Raw genomic sequence first — 15,910 nt, 5'->3', positions numbered from 1 at the left:
GGACCAAACCGGTTTGCTGTACCATGGTTCAGTCAGCATTTGGACCTGACCATGAATCTCCGTTTGTGCAGACCCCTAATTCTGTTGCTCTCCCATGCTATTTATTTATTTATTTATTTATTTATTCATTCATTCATTCATTCATTCATTCATTCATTCATTCTATTTCTATACCACCTTTCCAAAAATGGCTCAGTGCGGTTTACACAGAGAAATAATAAATACAAAAGATGGATCCCTGTCCCCAAAGGGCTCACAATCTAAAAAGAAACACAAGCTACTGTAGCTACCAGCAACAGTCACTTGAGGTACTGTGCTGGGGGTGGATAGGGCCAGTTACTCTCCCCCTGCTCAATGAAGAGAATCACCACATCAAAAGGTGCCTCTTTGCCAAGTTAGCAGGGGTCTTATTGACTCTTGCTTTCTTCTTGTTAAATTCTGTCAAACTCTCTTAATCCATTATTACCTACTTGTTTGTTCATATAATCATCCATTCAGCCACTTCAAACATTACTTCTTCAAATGTGATCCTGATGTTTTAAGTGGAATCCAAACAATGTGAATGTGAAATCTGTACGTCATACAGGTACATTCATTAGCGAGAAGGGAAAAGCTGCTGCTCCTTATCCTCTCTGAAATATTCATTTGGATAGAATGAACAAGTGTCTGAGGGATTGGAATAGCAGCAGGCTCCACCCCCAACCTATGTGCCTTTGTTTCAGTGTCAGGCTGTCCATATAGGTCTTTGCTTGTAGGGACCTCTCTGCATAATCAGGAACCCTGCCTTTACCAGAAACATGGTTTGCCACTATATAATTGCCCTCGGATCTCTAATTCTTTCTCCATCCCTCATAACATTTCCATTTCCACTTACACTTTGTCCATATTCATTCTGTCTCTTTTCACATTCCCTTCTCCTTCCTTATTTTCCCCCATCCTTGACTACCTATTATTTAGCAGTGCTTCTTTCAGCATCACTGCCATATATATTAATCAACCAGGCACCAACAAATCTTTTGCCTAAAGGGCAGAAGAAGATCTGAAACTTGAGCTTGCAGCTTCAGTATAGGATTCTTGGAACAATCATTCCTCCCCCGGCCCAAGGGTGTTTTGTAGCAGATGGCAGTGGCCGACAGTATGGGAGGATCAGTGGCGGGTGGATAAACGACCCTTCGAAGAGGTCCACTCTCATGCCGTTTGTCCCATCCTGGCTGCCTTGCTCTCCCTTGCTGCGCCTGGCCCTGGCATTCTCCCCTTGCAGACAGAATGTTTTTTTCAACCTGGCAAATGACCAGCCCATGAGCAAGGAGTTAATGCCATGGCTGGTTGCAGCGAGGGAGAGCATTGCAGCCAGGATGGAGTGAGAGGACTGAGAATGAGTCTCATTGAGGCACTTTTACCATCCCCTGATCTGCCCATTGCTCATTTACCACCCCCACTCCCACCCCGATCCATCCATACCAGCCCCCACTGGCACTTGATTGCAAGCCTTTTGAGTCAGTTCCTCCCCAAACCTGCTTTTACCACCACCACTACAAATATTTATATACAGTTTTTCAAAAAAATTCCAAAGCAGATTACATAGAAGAATAAATAACAAAGAAAGATGCTGCCTTGTCCTCAATGGCTCGCAGTATAAAAAGAAACATCACGTAGACAGCAGCAGCAGCCATGGGAAGAATTCTTTTCTGGGGCTGGATAGGAACCGTGGCTCTCCCCCTGCTAAATATAAAATACAAAAAGGTGCCTCTTTGCTCATTCAGCAGGGGTTTTAATGTCTCTAGAAGAAATCAAACTGCAATTAGATGCCATTGTTTCCTCCTATTGCACTGATTCATCTTTTTTATATGCCATGAACAGCCTGCATACCCATCAAGCCCACTCCTTCATACACAGTCTGTCCAAAAACATAATCCAAAACCATTCTCCTTGTGTATTTGATTAATTAGTTATTAATTTGCATCCTTAGACCTTAATAATGAGGCACTCTTTACAGTTAATGGAATAGATAGATAGATAGATAGATAGATAGATAGATAGATAGATAGTGTGTGTGTGTGTGTATCTACAGTATAATTTTTATATATCAGTATAGCTATATGTGTGGACCATATTTATAAGGCTAAATCATATTACTTATTTATCAAGGGTAAATACACATGTATATATAAGATATCTCTGTGTCTGATCCTCTATGTTATATTTTGAGCATCAATATTATTTTCTCTGCTGGCTGCATGCAACATTCAGTATGTATGGTATATATATATATATATATATATATATATATATATATATATATATACATATTAGACATGAAAATGATTAAGTATGGTATATCAGGAAAGTAGCAGCAAAGAAATGTGATTATTCCAGTGATGATGCATAAAATGATAGTGTCCTCCAAAAATGTTAAATTAGCCCATATGGTTCTTCTAGTAACTATAGACACTGGGGACATTTGCAGCTGCTGTGCCTAATGACTGTAAATGTTGTTGCAGCTGTTACCTGTCCAACTCCACCCCAGATCTCTAATGGAAGACAGGAAGGAACAAATTTTGACTGGGGATTTAGTATTAGCTATGTCTGCTCGCCTGGCTATGAACTATCTTTTCCTGCTGTTTTGACCTGTGTTGGAAATGGAACATGGAGTGGTGAAGTACCTCAGTGCTTACGTAAGTAGTTCTTTGAAGTTTATATTTTATTTTGATTGTTGTTTCCATTAAAGCTCTATTTTTTAAATGAAAAAGCCAAAGTTTTAGTAACACATAAAATAACATCCTTGCTGGATCAGGCCCAAGACCAATCTAGTCCAGCATCCTGATTCATACAGTACTCACCAGATGCCTCTGGGAAGCCCACAAGCAGGAGATGGAAGTCATGCCCTCTCTCCTACCCATTACCCCGCTGCGACTGGTACTTAGAGGCATCTTGCCTCTGAGCCTAAAGGCAGCCTGTAGCCATCAAGTCTAGTAGCTTGTCCTCCATGAATTTGTCTAAGCCCCTTTCTGAAGTCATCCATGCTGGTGGCCATCACTACATCGGGTGGCAGAGAATTCCATAGATTAATTATTTGATTGATTGATTGATCATATTTATATACTGCCTGATATGTATATCTCTAGGCGGTGTACAGAATTTAAAACAACCAATATAAATCAGAGTATAAAACACTTAAACCAATTTCGCAGGATAAAAACAGTTAAAACAATTTCACAGGATACAAACAATTAAACAGCTTAAACTTAATTTCATTGAAAAGCTTGAGAGATCAGGTGTGTCTTGAAGGTCTTTTTAAAAGCAATCAGAGATGGAGATGCTCTTATTTTGACAGGGAGCATATTCCAAAGCCCTCAAACAGCCACAGAGAAGGCCCAGCCCCATGTTGCCACTAAGCAAGTCAGTGGCAACCATAACTGGATCTCCCCAGATCAACTTAATAGGCAGCATCGTTCAAGACAAAGAAGGCATTCTTAAGTAACCTGGACCCAAGCCATTCTGGGCTTTATAAGTAATAACCTGCACTTTGTATTTCGCTCGGAAGCATATTGGCAGCCATTAAACCTTTTTAAATGTTTTAAGGTCATTTGCCTCCAGAAATGGGTGTAGGTGTTTACCAGCTGTAGCTGATAGAAAGCTCTCCTGGCCACTGCCTCAACCTGAGAAACCAGAGAGAGTTCTAGATACAAGACCACACCTTGGTATCCTTCTGGATCCCCTGGGGGGACTGGATGTAGGGGGCACTGCTTTGCAGTGGTTCCACTCTTGGGCAGATTCCAGACAGTGTTACTTGGAGACTGTTGCTCTACGAAGCAAGGGCTTTTGTATGGCATCCCTCAGGACTCCATTCTGTCTCCCGTGCTTTTTAACATCTACATGAAACCACTGGGAGATCATCAGAGGATTTCGTGCAGGGTGTTATCAGTATGCTGAGGACACCAACATCTATTTCTTCATGTCAGCTTCATCAGGCGATGGCATAATTTCCCTAAATGCTTGCTTCGAGACAGAAATGTGCTGGATGAGGGATAACAAATTGAGACTGAATCCAAACAAGATGAAGGTGCTCTTTGCAGGAAGCTGCAGTTCAGAAAATGGGATAGATTTGCCCATTCTTAATGAGGTTACCCTCCCCTGGAAGGAACAGTTCCACAGTTTGAGAGTACTTCTGGTCCCAACCCTCTCTCTGATTCCTCAGGTGGAGGCGGTGGCCAGGAGTGCTTTCCATCAGCTTCAGCTGGTTCACCAACTGTGCCCTTTCCTGGAAGTTAGTGACCTTAAGACAGTGCTGCACATGTTGGTAACCTCCCGGTTTGACTACAGCAATGCACTCTATGTGGGGCTGCCTTTATACGTAGTCCAGAAACTGCAATTGGTACAGAATGCTGCTGCAAGATTAGTCTCCGGGTCGTCCCGCAGAGACCATATTACTTACAGTTTTAAAAGAACTACACTCACTGCTAATGAGTTTCCAGGCAACATATAAAGTGTTGGTTATTACCTATAAAGCCCTTAACAGTTTGGGTCCACGGTATTTAAGAGAATTCCTTCTTTGTTATGAACCCCACCACCTATTAAGATCTTCAGGGAAGGTTCATTTGAGGGTGCCACCAGCTTGGCTGGTAATGACTCAGAAGTGAGCCTTCTCTGTAGTTGCCCCAGAGCTGTGGACTTCCTGCTGAGATTAGAGCTGCTCCATCTCTGTTGACCTTTAGGAAACAGCTGAAGACTCATCTCTTCAGCCAAGCTTTTTAGCTATCTAGTGGTTTTTAGCATTTTAATTTGAACTTTTATATGTTCAAATATAATATATTTGAACATATAAAAGTTGTTCAACTGCTGCTACTATATAGCTGCTACTATATCGGGCAGCAGCGATATAGGAAGATGTTTAAAGGCATCATCTCACACTGCGCGGGAGATGGCAATGGTAAATCCCTCCTGAATTCTACCAAAGAAAACCACAGGGCTCTGTGAGTGCCCTGAGTCGACACCAACTCAATGGCACACTTTACAAGGGTCAAGAGAACAGGTTGTAGGAAGCAATCTGTCCATATCCTCAGAAGTTACAAACTAAAACTGATCCAATCTAATCCTATAAGAGTGTAGCCGTTAGAGTGCTGAACTAGGACCGGGGAGGCCTGAGTTCTTGCTGGGTGACTCTGGACCAGTCACTTCTCTCTCAGCCTAACCTACTTCACAGGGTTGTTGTGAGGAGAAACTTAACTATGTACCAGGCTCCTTGGAGGAAGAGCGGAATATAAATGTTAAAAACAAACAAAGCGGACTCTGCAATAACCATGGAATCCAGTTCAGCCGTTATATGAGATATTTATTTTAAGAAGTCATTAAAGAAGTCACTGCAAGTAACTGATGGTTTCAAGTTCAAATTCAAGGGGGAGGGGCATATACTAGCCTTCTCACAACCCTAGACAACTCTGCTGGCCATGAATTTGCAGAAGCAATGTGGGCAGAAAAGAACGCTTCTTTGCCACTTGCACTGCCAGAGCATAGATCTTCAAAAGTGCTCTGGCTTGGGATCTGTCGGATTCTCTCCAAGGCTTCCTCCACTTGTGCTCTAGTCATCTACTTTGCTGCATCAGCTTGCATAGTTCTTCCAAATTCCACAGGGCTAATTTTGAAGCAGGTTGAGAGGAGACTTAGGAGCAATTATGTCTACTACTCTAGTGAGTTCAATTATCCCATGTTTGCTCTAGAGCATTGACAGACACAATAGTGGAGCCAACTCTAAACCCTTCCAAGGCTTCTTAAAAATCCTATTGGATCAAATAACTTTTTGAGCAGACCAACCTAATAGGTCCTTCATCCCTGCCTCGGTGGGTTGTGGCTGTAAGTCCTACCTTAACCAGGTGGTGGTCCATCCATGACAATGGTGAGATAACAGGAGTCCACACTCACAGAACACCATCCTGATCAGATCAAATCAAGTATGTGACCAGTATGCGTCAGTCCAAAGACCAGTTGGGATAGGCCCATATCAGTCAGGGCCACTATAAACTTCTTAGCCGCTCCTGACAACCCGGTCTTGAAATAAACATTGAAGTCCCCAACCACATGACAAGCCTGGGTGACTCCAGTGCCAACTCTGCAGCCAGATCTGTCACCTCAGTTAAGGACTCTGTTGGGCAGCAGTGTGATTGGTACACCAACAGAAGTCCCAGTCTACCCTTGGTGCCTAAGCTTAGGTACACACATTCAATATAGGCCAATTCCCTGACAGGGATCCTGGTAAGGTAGATGGTATTCTTAAACACCACTGCCATGCTACTTCCCTGCCCACATCCTCTCACCTGCTCCACTATGGAGTATCCCACTGGGAGAAGAGACCAAACTGGACCACTAGCCTCTCCCTAATTATGTACTGTGTGAAAAAGTACTTCCTTTTGTCAATCTGAAATTTCCTGGCAATCCGTTTCATGACCATGCATCCTGGACTTGTAGATTGGACTTGTGCAAACATAATGCTAGGGATTTCTTAACCACTGTTAAGATCTGAGGAGCAAGCCACAAGGCTATTCCCCCACTCCTCAACTCTTTCCCACTTTCTTCCTTGCTCTCGAGAACCAATTTTCCCCACATTTTCCTACCTTTTCTTACAGGCTCTTTTCTCAATTAAGCAGTTCATCAGGAGTGACAAGTACAGCTCGTGTAACCAGGGGTTCTTCTTTATCAGGATTGGAAACCAGGGTTTGAAACTTGATTTAAAATAGTGAGGTGCAGAAACAAGAGAATGGGTGATGGGGTGCAGACAGAGGGAAAACATGAGGAGCAACTCCTCACTTAATGTTTTTTGTGAAGAGAAATGGATTATTAAGTTTGGTGAGGTTTGTTGAGTTAAAGGCAGGGGGAAAGATCTTCAAATGCTTAGGGAGGAGCTGCAAACCCTGGTTAGCTTCATTAAATGTCAGTATATATGTGATAGTGCTTTTAAGGCTTGCATGAGAAGAGTAGGTGTAGTTTGCACTGGGGTGGGAGTGCATAATTTCATGCCCTGCACACGATCTCTTAAGATGCCTAGCATTACTTCTAGAGTAGCATTGGAGAAGCTGGGCTTGGTCCTGTGCACCCTGGAAATGAGACCTGACTCCTAGAATCAGGCTGTACTTCAGCTAGGATGAGACAACAAAACTTTGTACATATTGATGTCCATGGTTTTGTGTCCTGTGGATTTTCTAGTTCCTAAAGACAGTGCAGGTGTAGTAGAAGAAAGACCAGTGGCAGTGCATGCCTCACATTTTATACAGCAGAAGCGAGTTTGACAAATATGACAAAAATGCCACCTGAAGCAAGTTCAGCACTGTCCTCTACTCAGGCAAAACTCTCACTGATATCAATACAGAAGATATCAGTACAGAAGAGACTCCAGGCTATGTCTCTGACAATTGGACTCCCCCCCCCCCAAATATTATATTAAATTACCTCATTTATACAGAAAGTTTTATTATCATAAAATTGCTGACATTGATGGATTTTGTACTGCTGGAGATTTCATTACATTTACAATAACAAATGCATGCTGGCTCTTTATGCTGGATTCATGCATGGAATCCCCAGCCCCCTTTTCTTCGTAAAAAATTATTATTATTATGTGAAATAAATTATTATTATTATGTTAAAGTGAATGCAATGGGTTAGATTACCTGGGAAATTGAGTTCTATATGTATTGTCAAAAAAATTATAAATGAAAGTGATAATAGTATTATATGGGAAAGGTTTTAATTTTGAGACATTATGGTACAGTGTGATATGCGTCCCCATCCTGTGCTTACTTGGAAGTCTCACTCAGTTCTCTAGGTCTTACTCCCAGTTACATGTGAATAGAATTTCAGCCAATCAGTTACCCATTTGCTGTGAAGACTACAGTGTATGTAGTCTCTTTATATACATTGACTGCTCTGAAGCAAGTGTTCTTTGGAATGCAATCTTAAGATGTCTGTCATTCTCAACCAAAGTTCTATAGATGCTCCATTGTACATACATGGCTTCCCAGAGTGTACTGGCTCCCAATTTTGCAAATAGTAATATTTTACCTGCATATCTGTCCAACCTAGAGAAAAATAAGAGTGAAGTGAATCGTTGTGATGTCTGGTTTCCATGGTTACCCATGTGAATGGGCAGTGACTTAAGTATCAAACAATAGCAAGTAGCTTGAAAAAAATATATTGAATAATGCAGTTCCTCCACATGTTATCTCTAGAAAAAAAAGTAACCCAACTCCCAGAATGCTTAGAATTTATTTGTGTGAGAAATGTTTAAAAATATTTTCTTGAGGAGAGCTGGTCTTGTGGTAGCAAGCATGACTTGTCCCCATAGCTAAGCAGGGTCTGCCCTGGTTGCATCTGAATGGGAAACTTGATGTGTGAGCACTGCAAGATATTCCCCTCAGGGAATGAAGCCGCTCTGGGAAGAGCAGAAGGTTTCAAGTTCCCTCCCTGGCTTCTCCAAGATTGGGCTGAGAGAGATTCCTGCCTGCAGCCTTGGAGAAGCCGCTGCCAATCTGTGAAGACAATACTGAGCTAGATAGACCAATGGTCTGACTCAGTATATGGCAGTTTCCTATGTTCCTATGAGAGTTTGGGTTCTTGTTAATACAAAGAAGCTGTGAGGTGGAGAATGTAGATTTGACAGCTTTGGACATTCAGTGACAAACTGAGTTTCACTTTGTGGCAGTATGATAAGTAAACCATGTACAATGGCTGACATGTCTTGCAGTGTGACACACACAGTACAGACCTGTACATGCCATGGCAGGACTTTAACACATGGTGACACTTTTGTGGAAGAGGCAAGCTCACCCTTGAGTGAGCGGGAATTTACTCCAGGGAGTAATGCAAATAGGCTTCTACCTTTGATTACACAAGTGTAAGCTCTTCTGGAATAGCCCTCTTGTGCTGCAGCAGCACCGTATGTGTTAGAGCCCTGCAGTGGTGTGTGGTGGGCCTGTAGTGCCCGTGTTAGGTTGCCACTGTGTTTTTGTATATCTCTGTGTGTAGAATGCCTTCTAAAAATGCAGATGCTGTGGAAAAGGAAACTCAGAGAACAGGACATTTGATGCTCTCTATCTGCCCTCCCCCTTTATTGCCAAACAACCAAAGCCACTCAGCTGGTTTACTTAGTTTTCTATATAGCTTGAATACATTCTGTTGTCTTTTTCTACAGCAAAGTTTTGTGGTGATCCAGGAGTACCTTCACAAGGCAAAAGGGAAGGCAAGAGCTTCATTTATCAGTCTGAGGTCTCTTTTAGCTGTAACCTTCCATTTGTATTGGTTGGTTCTACTACTCGGATCTGTCAAGCAGATGGCACATGGAGTGGGTCACCTCCTCGTTGCATAGGTATAGTGGAATCGATTTTATTCTGTTGCAGGCTTTCTTTACACTTTTTCATTAACTGTGCAATGTTATTTTCACTGGGTCCAATCTACCACATCCACTTTTAGAGGGAGGGTCACTGATCTTCTCCCTGATCTGCAACTCCCTCCAAAATGGCTCCAACAGATCAAAGACCTCTCCAGATGATTCAGGGACCTTGCAGAGCAGCTTTTCTGGGACAGCAGGGCTGCAGATCAGAAGGGGAAATTGACAAGCCTCCCGCAAACCAAACAAAACAAGTGGGGGGAAACCAAGTGAAACCAAACCTTTTCTTTGTGAAGCATTTTTAGATACAAGCCTATATATACAGGATATTGGCAACTCCATATCGTAACAGATGTGCATAACTAAAGATCATCAGCCCAAGACTGCGATCATACAGAGCGGAAAAAGTTCTTATATAAGGAGCACTTAGATGAGAACACCTTTTGCGATACAAATGCACACAAGCAATTGTATAATTTGGCCTGAGGGGGAGAACAAAAGATATGTGGTTTATATTAAAATGTCCTCCCCCTACATTTGTTTTGCTTTTTTTATTTGAACGTTTATTGGTTTCCAGAACTAGTAGTAGAACTGATGAATTGTTTTCCATCCAGCAGTTCCTGAGGTCAGGCTGTAAGGCACTTACTTTATGTGTATTTTTAAGCTAAAGTTTTGCTAATATATTTGCATAAATAAGTTATGAAATGAAGATTCAAGCAGCTCAGTTTACATTTCGACAGTTCTGAAAATCTCACCAGCTTCATATGAATTTTGTTACAAACAGATTCACACTCTTCAGATTAAGTTTAACCAATTTAAATATAGCAATGCATTTTATTTTACAATTTTCTCTTCCTTAGAACCTACACGCACAGCATGTGAAAACCCTGGAATTCCCCGTCATGGATCACAAAACAATACATTTGGTTATCAGGTAAGACTGGTTAAGATGAATTTATATTGCACTCTCATTTAGTCAATTCCCCCACTCACTGCACCTCCTCATGCCACATTCTCCAAGGGATCTCCCACCCACAGAGACAGCTTTTGGGGGGATTTGGACCTGCACTGAGGAGGAGAGGCGGGGAAAACCCATTAAATGAGCAGAGTTCAGATTGTTCTTCTTGGGTTTCAGATACAAGCCATTACATGTGAGCTTTATCGTTAGGAGTTAAAATGAAGCAAAATTCCCATTGAATATGAAAAGGGAACTTGGTGACTTAGCCATTATGACTGCACACCAATACTTGTTCAACACAATAAAATCCCATGAGGACTAGGGATCTGCGAACAGGTTCGACTTCAAACGTGTTCAACATCTAACCGGGTTGGTTCAGCTGTTTGGGGTCAAACCAAATCACCCCCCATTCGGTCCGAACCCCCTGGGGGTTCATGATTTTAATTTTTTTAAATTGCACTTACCCCCTCTGGGGGAGTTGTTCAAGGTTCCCCCTCCTACGCCAGCCTTCCTTATGCTATAATTCGGCCACTCTTCAGCCTTCCCCCTCAGCGTGTTAGCCTCCCAAATAGCCACCACACAGTGGGGGTGTGGCTGAATTATGGCATAAGGGAGGCCAGCAGGCAGAGGGGGAACCTCTGCAGCCACACACACACTGCTGCCTCAAACAACTCCCCAGGAGTGGGTAAGTGTAATACAAAATTTTTTAAAACATCGTGAACCCTCCCCTGGACCGTACCAAAATGAGGGGGATTCGAGGGGGTGCCGGACCGAACTGGCCCATTCCAGTTTGGGTCCAATTTGGACTCGACCTGAACTGGACCAGCCGGTTCCATGCACACCCCTAACGAGGAGTGATTACTTTGAATCTAAATTAGATTACTCTGAATCTAAGCTGATCAAATTGCTATGGGTGATATGGTAAGAATAAATTCACTAACCATCATTGTGTGTGCTCTTACACTGTACAATTTGCATTAGTTCATGCTTTACATTATAGTGTATAAAATTCTGCATTAGCAAGTGTTTATCATTAGAGATGTACAAATTTATTCGAGTTGAATAGATTTGAGCTCAAATCGAGCCGACTCGAGTGGTTCCAACTTGAATTGAATCATTCTTAGATTCAGATTGACCCTGATTTGAGCACGAACTGATTTGAGTGCCTTTTCGGGTGGGCATTCTCCTCTTGCTGATTGGTTTTCTAGCAATGGCTTCCAATATGCTGGAGATCTCCTTGTTTCTTGTTTGGCTTTTTATCATACCAACCAAGTGTTGTCAAGGCAACTGTGCCCCATTGGCTGAGTGGAGGGAGGCGGAACAAAAAAGGAGGAAATTTCAAAATGTTTTCAAAGGGCCTGGGGAGGAGAGGGAGCCCTTAATGTGCCCTTGAAGAGGATACATCAGGAGAGGAGGTAGAAAGGAATCAAGGAAGGTATGGTTTTGTGGTTTTCTTTTCTCAGCACTTGAGTATAAAATGGTGTGCTATTGCAGCTATATTATGAGATTTTGCTGGGTCTCAGATTGACAAAGGCAGAACATGGGCGACTTCCTTCCTTCCTTGAACTGTGGTTTGGTTTGTTAGTGAGATGGAGCTGTGGCAAAAAATGGACAGTGACAGCTCAGCTTTCTCTGCATCCATATGTGTAATCTTTCTTGGTGATTGCTGTAAAGAGCTCCATGTCTGGCCTTGAGACTAACTTCTGCTTCACTCACTGGCCTGGTCTGCTCTGCAATCTGAATGGCAAGGTGTACTTAGTCAAAATGTGGCTGAAGATGTTCTAGTTGAGTTTATATCTATGCTTGTTGGCTGCTGTGGCAGCTGTTGTAGTGCTGAAGGAAGGAGTCATAATTGTGCATGAGAGAGCAACTTGTGCCAATGGTGTTACTGCAGTGTAGGCACTGTGGCTGGCAGTGATTCTTTTTGGGTCATTTTTGGACGTTGTGTTTGGCAAAATGTGGTGTTCTGTGTTGGGAAAGACTATGTGATTCTGTTCTGCAATGTTTTTCAAGGCAGGGTTGCAAAATTTGAGCGCACTGCTTGTTTCAGCCATAGAGAACAATGGGGAACTTGAATCACTCCATTGTTTCCCTAGTTAGGTTTTAAGAACAGCAAAGTGGGTTAGGTGGTATGGCATTATACGTGCTACCTACTACCCAACCCACAAAAGAAATGGGCAAGTGGGCGATTTTTTTTAAAAAAAACAAACCTTGCGCCCAAACCCCCATAGGAGCCTAAGGGGTTTGGGGGGAAAGGTTAAAACAATGAATATTGCCCGCTTGCCCATTTCTTTTGTGAATTGGGTGGTAGGTAGCACTGATCAGCCCAATTTGGTGTTACCCATGGGAAACAATGGGGTGATTCATTGCTCCCTATTGATGAACCACTCAAATATATTCAAGTTGATTCACTGAAACAGCCAGCAATGACCGCTGTTTCAGTGCATCAATTAAAGTATTTTGCAATTCAATTTGAACTTGAATTGAATCGCAGAATCCGATTCATGCATATCTCTACTTTTCATTTTGCACAAATCACAGGCTACTTTGCTTTAAAAGTAATGCTTGGGAGAAATTCTCTCGGAGCCCCCAAAGTATAGTTAACATCTTCTGCACACATTCAGCCCAGATTTCAAAGATCGACTCAGTTTTTAAATGCTTTCCTGTCCCCTTAAGAACCTTCTGGCAACATTTTGGTAAGCAGCTTGAAACAAAGAAGGGCATAGTATTGCTGCAGCTGGAAGGGGAAATGATGGATATTCAAAAGAGACAGAAAAGACAGGAGGATAAGAAACTATAGCCTGGTGTGAGGGTCAAGGAACTCTTCAAGGTTATAAACTTGATTCAGGGCTTTTGTTACCTTAGCAAGGATGACCTATATGCTTACAAGATTTCCTCTGCAGCTACATAGACAAAGGCTTCTGTTTAATGCAAACAGAAGTGGAGACCACTAGAAGTGGTGAGATATCTGTGCATTTGTAAGGGAGAGTGTGTGATTCCAGTTATCTCCATTGTTAACCCAGCCCTGCATGTGCATGCATGTGCATGCACACACAAATGGAAGACACCACATAGTCTTCCAGCTTCCCACAAAGCAAAGGTCATCAAGCCCTCTTCCTAGAAAAACAAACGACTTCTCTCTATGCTGTCCTTAGGGGAACATAGGAAGCTGCCTTATACTGGGTTAGATCATTGGTGCATCTAGCTCAGTACTGTTTATACCAGGACTCAGAGGCATAGCTATAATTGAACAAGTGTGTGTGTGTGTGTGTGTGTGTGTGTGTGTGTGTGTGTGTGTGTGTGTGTGTGATGAACTCCTGACAGTGAGGGGACCTGTCAGCTGAGTGACAACTTTCTCTTAGCTACCCCCTCCCCTCTCTCCAAACAAGAGGGCATCGAGGTTGAGGGTGAGAGCCCATATTCACTTTTTTGTCTGATGTCTCAGGGCCCAGTCCTTGCCCATTCAATGGCCCCAGGAGCACTTTCCATCAACTTTGGCTGATTCAACAGCCACATCCATTCCTTGAAGAGAACGATCTCAAAACAGTGGTGCATCAGCCGGTAACCTCCAGGCTTGACTATTGCAATGTGCTCTATGTGGGGCTGCCTTTGTATGTAGTTCAGAAACTTCAGTTAGTTCAAAATGCAGCAGCCAGACTGGTCTCTGGGATAACCCGAAGAGACCATATTATGCCTGTTTTAAAACAGTTTTAAAAAGGCTGCCGGTATGTTTCTGGGCAAAAGACAAAGTGCTGGTTATTACCTTTTAAAGTCCTGAATGGCTCTCTGAGGTGACCTCAGAGAGCACCTTCTTCTTTATTATCCCCATTGCATGTTGACTTCATGCCGGGCCTTCTCTATAGCTGTATATCCGTAATTTAGGCTCATTGTTGTCCTTTAAGAGACCACTAAAAAATTACTAGTTTGGCCTGGTTTTCCAAGGTTTTTAAATTGTTTTTATATTGTTTTAAGCAGTGTGTTTTGAATTCTTTTTGTTTTTATGTTTTTAAAACTTGTTGTGCACCACCCAGAGCCTTTGGATGGGGCGGTCTTGAAATGTAATAACTAAATAATAATATAAATACATAAATAATCAGACTCTGCACCTGAGGACTAGAAAGTAGCCAATGTAACACTGATTTCCAAAAAGGATCTAGGGGCAATCTGGGAAATTACAGGCCAGCTAGCTAAATCTATGTTCCGGGCAAATTGATGGAAAACATTCTCAGGGATAGAATTGTAAAGCACATAGAAGAACAGGCCCTGCTGGGGGAGAACCAGCATGGCTTCTGCAAAGGTAAATCTTGCCTCACCAACCTTTTGGAGTTCTTTGAGAGTGTCAGCAAGTGTGTGGATAAAGGTGATCTATTGGACATAGTATACCTGGACTTCCAATAAGCTTTTGACAAGGTTCCTCATCAAAGACTCCTGAGAAAACGTAGCAGGCAAGTACTGCTAGGGGGACAAGTACATGTGTGGATTGGTAACTGGTTGAAGGACAGGAAACACAGGGTAGGTATAAATGGAGAGTTTCACAATGGAGGAAAGTAAGAAGTGGGGTGCCTCAATTTATTCATAAATGATCTAGAAGCAGGGGTAAGCAGAGAGTTGGCCAAATTTGCAGATGACACCAAACTATTTAGGGTAGTGTAATCCACAAAAGATTGTGAGGAGCTCCAAAAGGATCTTTCCAAACTGGGGGAGTGGGTGACAAAATGGCAAAAGCAGTTCAGTGTTGGCAGTTGCAAAGTGATGTATATTGGGGCAAAAAACCACCCAACTTCCCATATATGCTGGTGGGATCTGAGTTGTTAGTGAGTGACTGACCTGGAGTGGGAGCTTGGGTCGTGGTGGACAGCTTGTTGAAAGTGTCGACTCAATGTGCGGCAGGTGTTAAGAAGGCCAATTCCATACTACGGAACATTAGGAAGGGGGTTGAAAATAAAAATGCGAATATTACAATGCCCTTATACAAATCTATGGTGTGGCCATACTTGGAGTACTGCGTACAGTTCTGATCACCATACCTAAAGAAGGAAATTGTAGAACTGGAAAAGGTGCAGAAGAGGGCAACCAAGATGATCAGGGGCCTAGAGCACCTTCCTTAGGAGGCAAGGCTAGGGCTTTTTACACCTGGGGCTTTTTACATCAGAAAAAAGTCGACTATGGGGAGACATGATAGAGGTCTATAAAATCATGCATGGCATGGAGAAAGTGGATAGAGATAATTTTTTCTTGCATAATACTAGAACCAGGGGCCATCCTTTGAAATTGATTGCCAAGAAATTTAGGACCAACAAACAGAAGTACTTTTTCATACTTTTTCATTCTCTGCCACAAGATGTGGTGACAGCCAACAACCTGGATGGCTTTAAGAAGGGTTTGGATAACTTCATGGAGGAGAGGTGCCCTCAACTCCTTCCTGTGGGCTTCCAGCAGCACCTGGTGAGCTACTGTGTGAAACAGGGTGCCCGGCCTAGATGGGCCTTGGGCCTGATCCAGCAGGGCTGTTCTTAAGGGAGGCACATTTTTGGCAAGGAACAAAAGAGAAATTAATACGCCCTTATCCATGACAG

At 42.7% G+C, this 15,910-nt stretch overlaps 1 protein-coding gene across 6 annotated transcripts in view; it reads left to right on the top strand.

Moving 5' to 3' along the window:
• The window catches only part of CSMD3 (CUB and Sushi multiple domains 3), a 1,041,917-nt gene that overhangs the window by 970,668 nt on the left and 55,339 nt on the right, over window positions 1-15,910 (top strand). For all 6 annotated transcript variants that reach the window (XM_053246219.1, XM_053246218.1, XM_053246216.1 and 3 more), the window contains 3 exons: window positions 2,502-2,675; window positions 9,182-9,355; window positions 10,237-10,310. In XM_053246219.1, coding sequence (XP_053102194.1) covers window positions 2,502-2,675; window positions 9,182-9,355; window positions 10,237-10,310 — 422 coding nt within the window. The remainder of the gene's footprint in view (window positions 1-2,501; window positions 2,676-9,181; window positions 9,356-10,236; window positions 10,311-15,910) is intronic.

The sequence above is a fragment of the Hemicordylus capensis genome, chromosome 4, assembly GCF_027244095.1.
Source record: "Hemicordylus capensis ecotype Gifberg chromosome 4, rHemCap1.1.pri, whole genome shotgun sequence".
NCBI classification, from domain to species: Eukaryota; Metazoa; Chordata; class Lepidosauria; order Squamata; family Cordylidae; genus Hemicordylus; species Hemicordylus capensis.
The sequence above is the reverse complement of the archived record's forward strand: the minus strand, read 5'-3'. Positions and strand labels throughout refer to the sequence as shown.